We start from the raw sequence: 14,592 nt of genomic DNA on the forward strand, positions 1-14,592 counted from the left end.
CGTGTATTAAAGATCCTTAATGAAATCCTATTTACCGAGTAATGACAACTTTCGGGCAATGGAGTTTCATACCCAGAACAAAACTATATTCTCATCTTAGATCAAACACACTTGACAAAGCCTATTATTTGACTTATGTTAAGGTTTTACCCCTTTGCTAGTTGAGATGATTAAAAATAAGGTACAGTACACACAGCTCCCAGAGGCTGACTTCTCCCTGGAGTTACAGATAAACCTCCTGAGGTTCCGAAAGCAAAGTACTTACAGAAGCCAATCCAAATCCAAAAGGAGGGCAGACTGTTAACAGTCAGACCAGACAAAGCACTCTCACCGATTTAACAGCCTAATTGTATTGTTCAGCTTTAAATGCTGCACAAAGCCCGTACTTGGAGTGCCAACTACCTTGTGCCAAGTCTGAGCAAAAACAAACAAAAAAAGACAAAAAATGTACTAGCTTTATCTAATGGAAAACAAAGTGATTTCAATGTGCATAAATGCATATAGGCATGAGAACTCTCAGCAGGTAGGAAACAAAACGGATAAAGGAGAACATAGAAGGCTCTTGCCCATTTCCAGCAAAGTTCAGAGTTTTGCTACAGAGCAGTGAGAACGGGAACTGCCCTGGAGCTTTTCGCACGCAGCGGAAGAAGCCTGAACTGCAGAATCGCTGCTAAGCAGGCTTTAATCACAGGCATCCTCAGCGAAGTGAGATTCTTTTCCCTTGCAACACACCCTACATTTATATCAAAGTGTACAGAACTTAACATTTAGGGAAACAAAATGGTAAGAGTGCTTTTGCTTACAAGACACAGCTTGGTGGAAAAGAAAACTTTTTAGCTGTTACTTCTATTCAAGACAATGTGTGCAAACACAGAAGGTACTCGCCGACATGCCCAGAAACATATGCTGAATCTGACCATGTGCAAATCTTTACTCTCAGGACAAATGAGACATTAGATACCTACAGCCTCTAAATCAGCTAAAGAGCTGACATGATCCTTCTCATTCACAAACTTCCTTCCTTTTACATTTCCTCTCCATTATGCTGACTCCGTACATTTGATAGTTCTTTCAGTGTCAGGGAGGAATTAAATAAATGTAGGCTTTCAGCAGGGCTTCTGACCCATGGCACTGATCACACACAAAAAAAAACAACACAGTAGCAATTCCTGTCTTGGGATCCTATAGGTGCTATTTCAAAGCTTACTAGAAGCCAAGAATGTATTCCCTACAAAGCCTACCCACTATCACATGTTAAAATCTGCACTAACTAACTTTACTTGCTACTGACAAATAGAAGACCTCCTGCACATCTACAGAACGGGGTGATGGCCAGGCTGAAGGCAGCACAGCAGCTCCGTTTGGGTGCAGCCCATGCGTGCCCAGCACAGCTCTGCGGCTCAGACCGCCAGCGCCTGCGGGACTCCTGTGGGTGCAGCCGGCCGTGGCTGCCGCGGGAGACTGAGCAACCACAAAGGAACACGGGGTCTGAAACACAGAACTGGGATCGTTCCTAGAATTTCCAGGCTCCTCACCATGATGTGATCCACAGGTCACTCCATAAGAGAAAATGGTCTTTTAGGACAAGGGTAAAGCCTGGTTCCTGAAAACAAGGGTCACCATTTTGTGAACCAGAAATCACAGCATCACAGAAAGGTTTGGGTTGGAAGGGACCTAAAGCCCACCCAGCCCCACCCCCTGCCATGGGAAGCGACCCTGCCCCCAGGCTGCCCCCAGCCCCATCCAGCCTGGCCTTGGGCACTGCCAGGGATGGGGCAGCCACAGCTCCTCTGGGCAGCCTGGGCCAGGTTCTTGCCAGTCTCAGAGTGAAGAATTTCCTTCTTGTGCCTGACCTACACCTACCCTCTTCCAGTTTAGAGCCATTACCCCTTAATCCTATCACTGCACCCCTGACAGAGTCCCTCCCCAGCTTCCCTGTAGCCCCCTTTAGGCACTGGAAGGCCGCTATAAGGTCTCCCTGGAGCCTTCTCTTTCCCAGGCTGAACAACCCCAGCTCCCTCAAGGCCCTCTCCATAGGAGGGGTGCTCCAGCCCTCTGAGCATCCTCGTTGCCTCCTCTGGGCTCACTGCAACAGGGCCATGTCCTCCTAGTGCTGGGGCTCCAGGGCTGAACACAGGGCTCCAGGTGGGGTCTCACATCGGAGCAGAGGGGGAGCATCACCTCCCTCTGCCTGGTCACTCTTCTTTCGATGCACGAAGACTGGAATATCACACAACGGGCTCTTTGCAAACACAGATTTTGAAAGTGTCTACCAGACGGTCAGAAAAGATCTTGTGCAACATGCTGCACTGTGGCGGCCCAGGAAAACCTGAGCTACTACTTTTCTTCTAGGCGAACCTAATCAAAACCATCTCGATCATGTTTTTAATAACAAAAAATTCCAAGACTACAACAAGTTGTTACCATTTGGGACAATTTCCAATAAATGCTGGGCAATCCTCTCCTGTTTCACAAAGGATTAACAGTGTTACAAACAGGAAACTGCTAGGCTGTGACTCCTCATTCTCCCCAAAGCTGAGGCACTGGAATCAGCTCCTTCTTCAAAACAGCTTCCAGCCAATACTTCACAGCACTGGCTATGTCCGAAACAAGTTCCACAAAGCAGAAGAATATATAAACAGCAGTAATGAACTGTCTTTTGAGAATCTAAGAACAGCTGAAAACATTACCTAACATTTAACACCCTGTGAAATGTCATTAGCTTCAAAGCATGAGAATCACCCCAGACACCTCTAGAATGGAAATAAAGCAGCTGTTTAACCACATATTGCAATAAAGCAGAACCACGTAAGAAAGAAAAATAAAGATAATTTTTATTCCCAATTGAGAGTGCAGAGAGAATTTAGGTTAAGAGAAAAGCTATAATTACATTGAAACATGAGCAGAGAGCCCGGGTCTTACACAGGCTGTTCTGTTAAAACACCGTCAGACCTGGCGGAGTTGCAGCTGATCAGGAGCACCGCCGTCCATCTCACTTGAATGATGACTTCCTCAGCACAATCTCCCCAAGCGATGAGGGAAACGCTGTCTCAGGGAGTATCTATCTCTAAAGGCAGGGGTGCTTCCAACTAAATCACCCGTTCCTTCCTAAAGATTTATCCTGAGTTCTGTGGGAGTACCAGCACAGCCTGCCCCCGCCTCGACTCATGGAAACTGACAGGACTGCAACCAGAAAGCAGTACGGCTGTAGGCTACAGCAAAAACAATACACCGACCTGGAGTTACATACAGACCAACACAGGGATGGCTACGCTACAGTGCCCACAGCCGCTGCGGTATTTAAACTCTTCACGTGATCCAAGGTCAAGTTTGGTCTGGTCTACCATGAAGGCTGGGAATGAAAATTAAATGAAAGTCAAACTTTCCCTTTTTAGGATTTTATGACTGGCTGTACATACACCCTGTAACAGGAAATGCATTGAGTTTGTGTCTTCCTTTGCTCTACACTCCATGAAGATGACAGGGAGGTCACGCATATAGCAACAAACAGAGGGAAGTTAGTTTTCTTTCTCTCTGTTCTTACCAAAACATTGAAAATCCCGACATCTCCATCCTTGTTAATCTGGCAGATCTTAAGGACAACTGAAATGTTTGGGACTAAACAATGCAAGTCCCGCCGCCCAAACAAGATTAATAATTTTGGGATTCCTTTTCTATTCACTACAAGTAGCCACTTATGTAAAAGGAAACCAAATGTAACTGTTGCATTTTGTTTGTGTTTGCACAAGGCAACGAGGCCCTTGGTCTTTAAACAGAAGTTAAACTCAGATGACACCGAGCTACTGAAAGAATCTGATTACCAGATACACTCCGTCAATTTCCTGTATTAAAGGCTACCAAAGGCAGCCATTCCAATTTGCTGCTTCTCCCACTGAGATGAAAGGGTTTGATTTTTTATCGTACCAAAGCCTGGCCTTTTTACTTTATTTTTATTAATAACAATTTATAATATTATACAATATTATATTCTACAATTATTCATGATAATGTTATGAAAATGTTTGTAGCCTTTTGTCTATTGTAAGGAAGCAAAAGAAGATTTATTTGGCTAAATTTACAGTCCTCTTTAATGTAATACTGGGGCTTTGTGCTGCAGTGGATTAAAGCAGCATCTGTTCTTCTCTGGAAACCTGGAGTCAAATCACAGAAGCGCAGTAAACTTGCCATCTCTGTCTGTACCCTAATTGCAATTGACCTTACCCCAAATAAAATTTAAAGGAAATCCTGCAAGACGCAAGAAAGCCTGTAGTTATGTAACTAAAATGATTTTGGTTAATAAGTGTTGCTAAAAGCCCACAATTGGTAATTACTTTAAGGGGGGGGAAAGTGTGAATTAAACACGTGTATTTACATAAGTTTACATGGTAATATCCAGGATGATGAAAAAGTGAACTTTAAAATCCAGGGCCTGATTCTGCTCCTATAACTACACTGTCCCGTTAGACAACAGAAAAATAGAAGCAGAATTGGGAAAATGAATTCAGCTTGTGGCCTGTGCTTGACTTAAACATAAATGAAGTCTAACCAAAGCATTTAACAACACCAGCACACACTTTCACCCCAAACCCAAGACTCATCTGTTCAGAATTTCAGCTGTTCTGCTGAGCAGGCAATAGCTGGGTTAAGGGCCCATCTATTTAATGTAAGAAGTAGCATAATCAGGGCTCCATCCTGAATATAGCTTCTGAGATCTCCTGCAGCTCTGTTATTAAATAAACATAAAAAGCAATAACTGATTGACAGCTACTGCGATTAAAATATGCTTGGCTTTGAAATTAATAACAATATTCCCATTGACTCTTTTGGAAAACCAACTACACAAATGCTGAAATAGGAAGAAAATCACCCTCTTATAAAGGCATCCTTCATAAATGATGGGAAATCCTTGCAACAAAGAGGCACAACAACCCAGCCAACCTAGTCCATATGCCAGAACCACAGAATTGTCTAGGCTGGAAGAGACCTCCAAGATCACCAAGTCCAACCTCTGACCTAACACTAACCAGCCCTCCACTAAACCATATCCCTAAGCTCTACATCTAAACGTCTTTTAGAGACCTCCAGGGATGGTGACTCCACCACTTCCCTGGGCAGCCCATTCCAATGCCTCACAACCCTCTCAGTAAAGAAGTTCTTCCTAACATCCAACCTAAAACTCCCCTGGCGCAACTTAAGCCCATTCTCCCTCGTCCTGTCACCAGGCACGTGGGAGAACAGACCAACCCCCACCTCTCTACAGCCTCCTTTAAGGTATCTGTAGAGAGCGATAAGGTCGCCCCTGAGCCTCCTCTTCTCCAGGCTGAACAAGCCCAGCTCCCTCAGCTGCTCCTCATAGGACTTGTTCTCCAGACCCCTCACCAGCTTTGTCGCCCTTCTCTGGACTCTTTTGAGCACCTCGATGTCCTTCTTGTAGTGAGGGGCCCAAAACTGAACACAGTACTCGAGGTGCAGCCTCACCAGAGCCAAATACAGGGGGACGATCGCTTCCCTAGCCCTGCTGGCCACACTGCTTCTTATACAAGCCAGGATGGTGTTGGCCTTCTTGGCCACCTGAGCACACTGCTGGCTCATATTCAGCCGACTATCAACCAATACTCCCAGGTCCTTCTCTGCCTGGCAGCTTTCCAACCACTCATCTCCCAGCCTGTAGCTCTGCTTGGGGTTGTTGCACCCCAGGTGCAGGACCCGGCACTTGGCCTTGTTGAACTTCATGCAGTTGACCTCAGCCCATCGGTGCAGCCTATCCAGATCCTCCTGCAGAGCCTTCCTACCCTCGAGAAGATCGACACACACACCTAGCTTGGTGTCATCTGCAAACCTACTGAGAGTGCACTCGATCTCATCCAGATCATCGATGAAGATATTAAAGAGGACTGGCCCCAGTACTGAGCCCTGGGGGACGCCACTAGTGATCAGCCTCCAATTGGATTTTTTCCTCCTTCAGTTGTGGTCCTTCACAGTTTTTTTGAATACAAGGAGAATGGGCAGGGGTAGAAAAGGGGTAGAAACCAGGAACTGTGTGGGCTTACAGCAAAGTACAATTGCCTGGGTCTTGAGACTAGGAAGATCTAGTGGATAATTTCCAGGACAGCTTTATGACATTAATATTTCCAAAACAGAGCTGCCCTGATATCAGGCTAAATCCAGTTTTACTCATTGGAAGTCGCACAGCTGAGGCACCGAAGTTAAGGCTACAGTGTCTTGAATTTCAGGTGGAACCCTGTACAGCATGCAGAGGGATGTGCTTCACTAGCAAAGCAGCACCCCCACTTCTAGCACCCTGTGTCCCAGGGGTCTGCTCGAGCCACCTGACTCCCGAGTATGAGTGGTGTTCAACGTCAAGAAGCAGAAGTGAAATAAGTGAGGAAAGGCTAAATACCTACAGGTATACAGGTAGCACAACTCCACAACTGGAGCCAATGCTGGTTTTGGTCCAGGATGACACCTCGCATCCACCAACAGGGGACGGGCTACTATGAGGCAGCCTCTGTACCTCAGCTACTGCTTACTGGTGTTCAAGGCACAGGCAGTTTGTAAGCATAATTTGAGTAACTAAGCAAGTGTGCTAAGCTGCTAAACAATGATGAGATCTTCCACTTCAGAAAGTTTGGTACTTGAATTGCCATCTTTCTATCTGGGAGAAAGAATGATCAATATAAAGAAAAACTACGTTTCAAAGCTGTTGTTCCTCCCAAAGTCCTAGCAGCCAACCCAAACATCCGCAAGAGTGCAAAACAATCCCAGCCCAGAGGTGATGGAAGATTATTCTCGTGAAGACTAAATACCCGGGGGAATACCTTTTGTAGCCACACAAACAGAAACGTAATTTTCTTCAGAGAATTTGCATGTTGCAAGTATGCAATGGTCACAGGGTGAGAAAAAAAAAAAAAAATGCACAAGGTCACCTGGCCTAAGAGGTCCCTTCCCAGCGCCCACGAGGTGCAATCCCCCTGCCAGCGCCCGCCCTGCCCAGCAGAGCAGGGCCCAGGTGCTGCTCTGCCTCAGTGCCCCGCAACTCCCCATGCAGATCTGCAAGGAGAGCAGCAAACCAGTTACTGCTCAACTTGGCATTTGCACTTCTCAGGTGAAAAACTGAACTCCTTGGGCATCCTTATCTGAAAAGCACAAATTATTCAAAGGACTGGAATTGCAAATTGTTAACAGAGTTTCCAGAAAGCTGCTGAAGGAGCAAAGAAACAACAATGAGCTGTTGACACAACTGAGTGCTGTAACTTTCACTGGTTAATTCCAACTCTGATATTATATTTAGTATCTTTGATTGTTTCAGATTAGTAGAAATAGGAAAAAAAAAAAAAAAAGATGATCGCTGAATTTACACACACAGCCATGACACTGACTGGGCTGCCTGTTCAACTGACAGAAAAAAAACAGCTGACTACCACATACCAGTACCTTCAGTGGCTGCAATTTCAGCAGCTAGAACAGGAGATCACAACAACAAAACAAATCTGGTACAAAAGGAGAAGCGAAATGAGAAACAGGTCATTTTATCTGGCAGGACTTAAGTTCCCCAAAGCACAATGTAGAGACTCTTCATATAAACGCAGAATTCGATGTATCTGCTGCAAGGATAGACATGGTTAAACGCAGCCATCCAAACTCAGTGCTCAGCGATTCTTCTTTTAACAGCTCAGGCAGAATAATCACGTTTAACTGAAAGGAAGTGCAGAGCAAGGCGCAAATGGAGAAGAAAAGACTGAAGCATCACTGAATGGCAAAACGTAACAGTGTGATTACGGCAGGGTGTAACTCCAGGAACATTTATGAATTACGGTGTAGCAAGCCATGCAAATGTAACCTCCTCTGTGCAAACAGCACCCACAGCACAGGAAACTTACCAACGAGACTTTGTTATGTTCCTTAGGGACAAAGCCAGCTCAAACATCTGACTGCAAACTGTACTATAAAGCGTTTTTCTTATCAAAAACCATTTTCCTGCTGCAGTCACACGCAGTTGTACCGAATCTGGACACTTCTTCCTTTCATAGTTTTCCACACAGGCACTCACGCAGTTTCTGAGTGCCCACTTTTATTTAAATCGCATATTTTCCCACCAGCCAGTCACCTCAGAACATCACGCATTTTGGGGGGATAAACTCTCCTGGTTTCGGCAGGGATACCCGCATTTATTTTCTGAGCGCACTTTCCAGCAGAGCCATCCCGGTGCCCCCCAGCCCCACAGGCACAGCGCTGGTGCCCGGCTGTGGCGGCCCGCAGCCCCCGGCAGGTCGCACACAGCCACACGGGGACCCGCCGCCCGCTCCCCCTGCGCCACTGCAGCGGGACGCCGGCTCCGGACGCCTTTGGAGCCGGTCCCCCCCTCCGGGCCGGGCCGGGCCGGGCCGTGGCAGCCCCGGCAGCGGGCAGCGAGCCCCTGAGGCGGCCCCGGCGGGGCCCGGCCCGGCGACGGGCGGTCGGGCGGGCGCAGCGCTTTGTGTGACAGCCGTCCCCAGCCCCAGCCCCGCGGCTCACCAGCTGTCAAGCTCCAGCTCCAGCAGCGACTGGGTCCTCTCGGAGCTGCAGTGCAGGCACCACATGGCCGGGCCGGGCCGGAGTGGCGGGCGGGGAGCCGGGCAGCGCCACCATAGCCGCCCCGCCGCCCAGCCCCGCCCCGCCCCCGCCCGCTCCCCTCAGAGGCCGCGCGCGCGGCGGCGGGGGCGTGCGTGTGGGGGGTGCGCGTGCACGGCGGCCCGCGCGCACGCGGCGGTTTCCCGGGGAACGCGGGGCGCCCGCGGGCGCGCGATTCCCGCCTCAGCCGCTCGCCTCACGGCGGCGGGCAAGGAAACGGGGCAAGGAAACGGGGTCCCCCCGGCACCACCGGCATCCAGCGGCGTCTCCGCTCCGTGCCCGTCCGATTCCCGTCTCCTCTCAGTAAAACTTTCTGTTCTGCGTGCCGTGGGGGCGGTGCAGGGTCTGTTACAAGGCAAAACGCGAACCCACCCTGCGCAGCGCCTGCCGGAGGCAACAGAACAGCCTTCTGTGAGGGGAGGCTGCTTTATTGCAAGAAGATCTGTCAGAACCAGGTTTTTCGATGAAAATGAATAATTAAAAAAAAAAAAAAAAAGATTTTCAGGTCTTATTATCCGTGGCCGTTCCACTGAATCCTGACCCAGAAAGCGTCTCGATTTTGCTGCATCATGTCCTCAGCATTTCTACGTGGGGATGGAAGGAAACTTCCACTGCCTCCCAAAACTCCCAGCTCAGTGGGGAAGCAAGTTCTGGCAGGCGCTAACTCCTCACTACCATCACGCACACACTATATATATTATTTATACACACACATTTCATCATCACTGTATTTGACAGATGAACAAGAATCCCTCCTATTTTGTTCTGGAGCACATTCACCCTGCAGTAATTAAAGTATTGCAAGAAATAAAGTCTAAGCAGAGTTAATTAAACTCAGTAATTCATAAATGAAACCCATCTTATCTCCTACAATACTGTAAAGTGCATATTAATTTAAACACGCCTCTTCTGTAGAAACCACAGTTCTGCAAAAATGAGAACACAAATTGTATAAACTTATCTCACATAATAATATTTTACATGTTTTTATCAAAAATGCTTATGCCTCGTGATGCCTTCCAAGCCTTCCTCCCTTGAGGCCTGGAAAGGAGAGGGTTTGCAGTGTACCTGGAAGGTTAACTCCAGCTCTGGGCTGAGGAGCCAGCCAGTTCCCGGGCTCGTTGCTCCCAGGGAACACCACCTACCAGCTGCCTGCTCCCGTTCAAAGCACTGAGCTCCTCTGCTGATCTACACCACAAATCATTTTGAAGAGTACTTGCTCTTCAAAACTTACAAAGACTGCTCCTGAAGCATTTTTAGTTTTTCAGGTCAAAAGAAACAGCTGAAAATGCACCGGAAAGCCCGTAGATAAATACTGCTACCCACAGGTACAAAGAAATGAGTGTTTCAAAAAATAGTAAGGTCTCTGTGATTAATATCCTGTAATAACACAAGAAAGAAAGACAAGTTTTAAGTTCTGGGTTTCCTGTGAAAACATTTCATGGAACCGTCAAAACAACTTGCTTTCCAAATTAAGTTTCCCATCTTCAAAATAAGCATCATGTCTATGTAAGCTGCGCAGGCTAACCACAGCCACTCCTTGTCTTCTTCAGATGCCAGAGTACTGGAGAACCGGAAGCTCATTAGGAAAACAAGAACCATCCTTGCAGGGCTGGTGGTGGTTTTTGTTTTTTGAGAGGGGGAGAGGCACAGGGGCAGGGGATGTTGGTGAGTTTACTTTTAAAAGCTTCATTCATAATCATTTGCACAGTATTTACTGAAGTTTTTGTAGGGAGGGAGCAATTTGCACTATACTTTTTAGGAACAAAAATATTCCAGCACAAATACTGCCTGATCTCTGTAGTTTGGGAAAACACAGTTTAGTCAGAAACTAAAAATGTAGCTCAACAAATCAGGCACATGAAAGAGCAGATTAAAAGGCTAAGCTGTACTTTCTCCTGTGTATACAACATACCCCTTATTTACATCACATACCATGAGAACTGATCACATCTGTCTGGATGATAAAAGAATCAAAACAACCGTACTTAAACGTAGTTAAACCTTTGGATTGAACGTGCATTTTGCATAGTTTCCTAAAGAAAGCATTAGGCATGGATTCCAATAAACCCGGCTTTAACCAGCTTTCAGTGAAACTCAAATATTTTAAGGAAGGGCACACCTATACTAACTGTTTTGATAGTAATGTTCCTGCAAGTCTATAACCAGAGACTATTTACACTGCAGCGCCTGCTTTCAACATCTAATACTTATCCAGGCGGTCTCTGACGTTCTGGAGTAGACAGACACTGCAACAATTCCGCTTCTTTCTCGTCCTGACTCAACGCCCTCCTGCATCAAGCTTCGTTTCTGCTTGTAAACAGAGACAAATCCAAAGCAGACATAAGCAGTCCCCAAGCCAACTGCTAAATGGAAACTGGTTTGCAGAGAAGTAACCCAACGCAGCCAGCCTGAGCGTAGGCTGTGAAGGAGGATATATACTGGAAAGGGAAGCTGAGACACTCTGACCTCAAAAGCAGTCACGGAATTTTCTGAGGATTCTGCTCAACCTCTTCCAGACAGAATCCTCCTTCTACTGATGCAAAGGTGCTAGATAAGCAAGAAGCCAATCAACCATAACATACCCCATTTCAAATACTACGTGGATAATTGTTATAGCTTCCCCCACCCACAATTTCAATAACCCCAAATTTCCTGCAATGTTTGCATTAAATTACTTCTTGCTTTCAGTGAGAGTCCTTACAACCTGAAGCAGAGATTAAATGCCAAAATCATCTCCATATTCAAGATCTCACATGTATTCCAACAAGAGAAATTAAACACAGAAAAATAAATTATTAATGCACTATGCAGATGGCACTGTGGTTTCAGAGGTAAGGCAGCCCGATGCAACTATTTTGCGAGGGATTTTTTGTTTATGTTTAAGCATCCGAAATCCATCTTTGCTGAATCACAATCCACAGCACGTCATCCAGCAGGTAACAGGCAGGTTGTGATTTTTTATAGACAGCTAGGCTTGACTTTTAGGACAATTTCCTGGTGGCACACAGCTATGTATTTTTGCTATCCTGAATATATAGGTGGGGTGGGGCGCTTCTGCTGTGTGCCAAACATACAGAGGTGATGTTTTAGAGGAGGAGGGCCAGTAGAGAATCTAGCAATGCAGAGCTCATGCTGACGTCTATACCACTTATCTGCACTTTGTAGGAAGCTTTGGCAGGACCAATGCAACTGACAGAGGCTGTTGTTCCCCAGCTGCCATCTAGCTGGCATTAGAGCTGCTACCAAGGCACTGTACAGCTATGCAGAGCAGAATAAGGAGACAGGAAAGCAAGTTTTCATATCTTAGCATTCTTATTCCTAGCATATTGTTGGAGCACAACCAGCAGTACAACACAAACTTATCTTTGCTCCATTTAAAAAAAATAAAAAAAAAATTGTCTGACTTAAGAAGAAATTAAGGAACTAGAAAATCTGTGTAAGAGGAAGTAAATCCAGATTCGCACTACGAACTGATACTTGCTAGATCAGGCCAGAATTTAGAGGTAAATACTATGAAGCAAGCAGGCTGGCTGGCCTCAGGAAGGGCTTACTATTGACAACTGGTTCATTCACCCTGTTTTTTGGCCAGTGTGACCAGTAAATACTAATGACAAACTCACAAAGGCAGCCCCAGTTTTGCTACCATTATTAATGCATTTAACACCTCAGTAGTGAACGTTAGACTATTCAATTTCCCTTGCTAAAGCTAACTGCATTTTATTTCTAACACAGAAACATAATTAAACCTTAAATTAAGCACAACACTGAAATTTTGGTATAGCCAGCAATTTACATAAATCACGGTTATTTAATGTGTTAATAGCTAAGATAAAGTTTATAAACCCCCAGAGTGCAACAAACTCAATTTGTAATTATGAGCACACAGCAATTTGTATAACATGTCATCCAAATCTACAGTAATTATGACCCTGCTTAAGGGTAATTCCCATCTTAATCACATTTAATACACCATTATTTCCAAGATCTAAAAGGCTGAAATGGGTATTTATCTTGGATTTTGTTTGAATAAAAGCAAAGTGCTACCAGGAAGAAAAAAAAAAAAAAAAAAAAAAGAGGAAGAAACTCAGGTTGTCTGTATACTACAGAGCATAAATACAACCATGGAGTCTCAAACACTTAAATGCATACGCAGGCCAAATTACCTCACTCCTTTCTCAGTGGGCTTTTGGGGGATCCTAATCCGATTCATCACTTGAAAAAAAATATGCTAACACAGAAAGATCCCCCCCACCAAGACCCTCCAATGTGTTCTTGGCTTTTCTTACCCTCCACCCCTCCAGAGTTACCTGTACTCTTAAGGAAAACAAACTGTTCCTTAAAAAATATGGGGATATATTGGTTCTGGGAATGTACAGTACAATGTTTTTTCACAGTGTTCACTTACGGTGCATGATTGCATGATGAAAATTATCAACAAACATTAATTGATTCTCATACTGTATAAACACAGCATACTGTGGTAATTTTCCCTCATGACCTGGAATTGCATAGAAATTCCCAAATATGCCAAGTAATTCTCTAAGAGTTAACACTTTACTGTATTTATCCCAGTTTTATATCCCACACATTGATTTCATCTTTTCTCATGTAAGCCCCCTCACTTCCTATGGCTGTGTCCTAGTTCACTTACTTATATTTATATTTTAGTGCTGATATACAAAAATTAGCATTAAAACAATAACTGCAACTTCACTTCATTTTTTAACTGAACTTAAAAGGCCTTTAAATAAACACATCTGGGAAAAGGCTTTATGGTGTCGGTTGCTATGGAGCAGGCAAAACAATGAGTCTTTGTAGTCACTTTGCTCTCCTAAGAACAGACCCAAAGCCTATTTAAGGCAATGGAAATCTTCACTGACTTCAAGGGGCTGTAGACTGGAAACTGTACTTTTCTACTACACATCTCAAAAAAACCACGCCACATCTTTAGAAAATATAAAATAGTATTATCCCTAGGTGAATGAGGGGAGTATTGAAGCACAAAAAGCATAAAGCACAACAGAAGAGAATTAGAATAACTGTCACCTTTTAGTCCTGGGAGAACTACAAATGAAATGGATCTACATATTCAGCTTTTTTATCCTGTTCCATACAACACAATACTTAGCTTTGGAGAGGGAGAAAACGATTTGTTTTTCACCCCTCAAAAGAAACCCTGCTGGTGAAAGTCTGGGGTCTGCAGGGTCTTTAGCCCCGGTTAGATTTGAATAAGAGTCATAATTTTGGAATAAAAAAGGAATTTACGCAGTGTTAAAATTGTTACAAAACACTAAGATACACTAATGCATCCAGTGGGGAAGCACGCAAACCGGAAAACCCAGTAAGCTACAGCAAGCTGTAAAACATACAAAATCTCAGAGATGAGAAAAGCAAAGCATAAAGAGGATTAGATCACAGTCACACCATTAGTCCAAAGCCAGGATTCCTGACTCAAAATTCTCTGCTGTCAACAGGCTGACCTGATTTTGTCCCTCTGTGACAGCAGCTGATCCTACAAACCCTCCCTTCTGTGGAAAGCTATTGTAAATGATATTATTAGGTACACTACAACAGTGACTGATTATATCCACATGCACAACATTGGAAGAAATAATATTAGGCAGAGTTTTTATCTAAGTAGAGGGTTTTAGAAATTTCAAAGAACCGATCATGTTTCTTCTGAGAAGATCTTTCAATGTCACTCATTCTGCCTATGCTACCCTTAGCGCTACTCACAGCAAGACGTGCTTCTGGTGTTCTGAAAGAATCACCAGTTATTAGATAATTACATTTCATTATAATGCTATCAAGCTTTTAAACATTTATTTTGACAGATCTGTAGGCATGTGGAATGATACATTTTTGTGTGGGAATTCCACGCAAACTCCCTTTCAAAAAAATAATTAACCCAGACACCTGCAGCAGCCCTCGGTGCTGCCATGACTCACCCAGCAGTGGAGCTGTACCTGAGGAGAAGCT

The 14,592-nt window shown here is 44.9% G+C and overlaps 1 protein-coding gene across 19 annotated transcripts in view; it reads right to left on the bottom strand.

Moving 5' to 3' along the window:
• Positions 1-14,592, bottom strand: part of IQSEC1 (IQ motif and Sec7 domain ArfGEF 1) — a 342,853-nt gene that overhangs the window by 62,491 nt on the left and 265,770 nt on the right. Inside the window, exon 1 of one of the 19 annotated variants that reach the window (XM_072044604.1) lies at positions 8,515-8,690. The exons of 16 other annotated variants lie outside the window; for them this stretch is intronic. In XM_072044604.1, the coding sequence (XP_071900705.1) occupies positions 8,515-8,579 (65 nt within the window). In that variant the 5' untranslated portion in view covers positions 8,580-8,690. Of the gene's footprint in view, positions 1-8,514; positions 8,691-14,592 lie in introns of those variants that run through there. 2 more of the 19 variants (XM_027467608.3, XM_072044601.1) reach the window with 2 other exon arrangements.

The sequence above is a fragment of the Anas platyrhynchos genome, chromosome 13 (assembly GCF_047663525.1).
Source record: "Anas platyrhynchos isolate ZD024472 breed Pekin duck chromosome 13, IASCAAS_PekinDuck_T2T, whole genome shotgun sequence".
NCBI classification, from domain to species: Eukaryota; Metazoa; Chordata; class Aves; order Anseriformes; family Anatidae; genus Anas; species Anas platyrhynchos.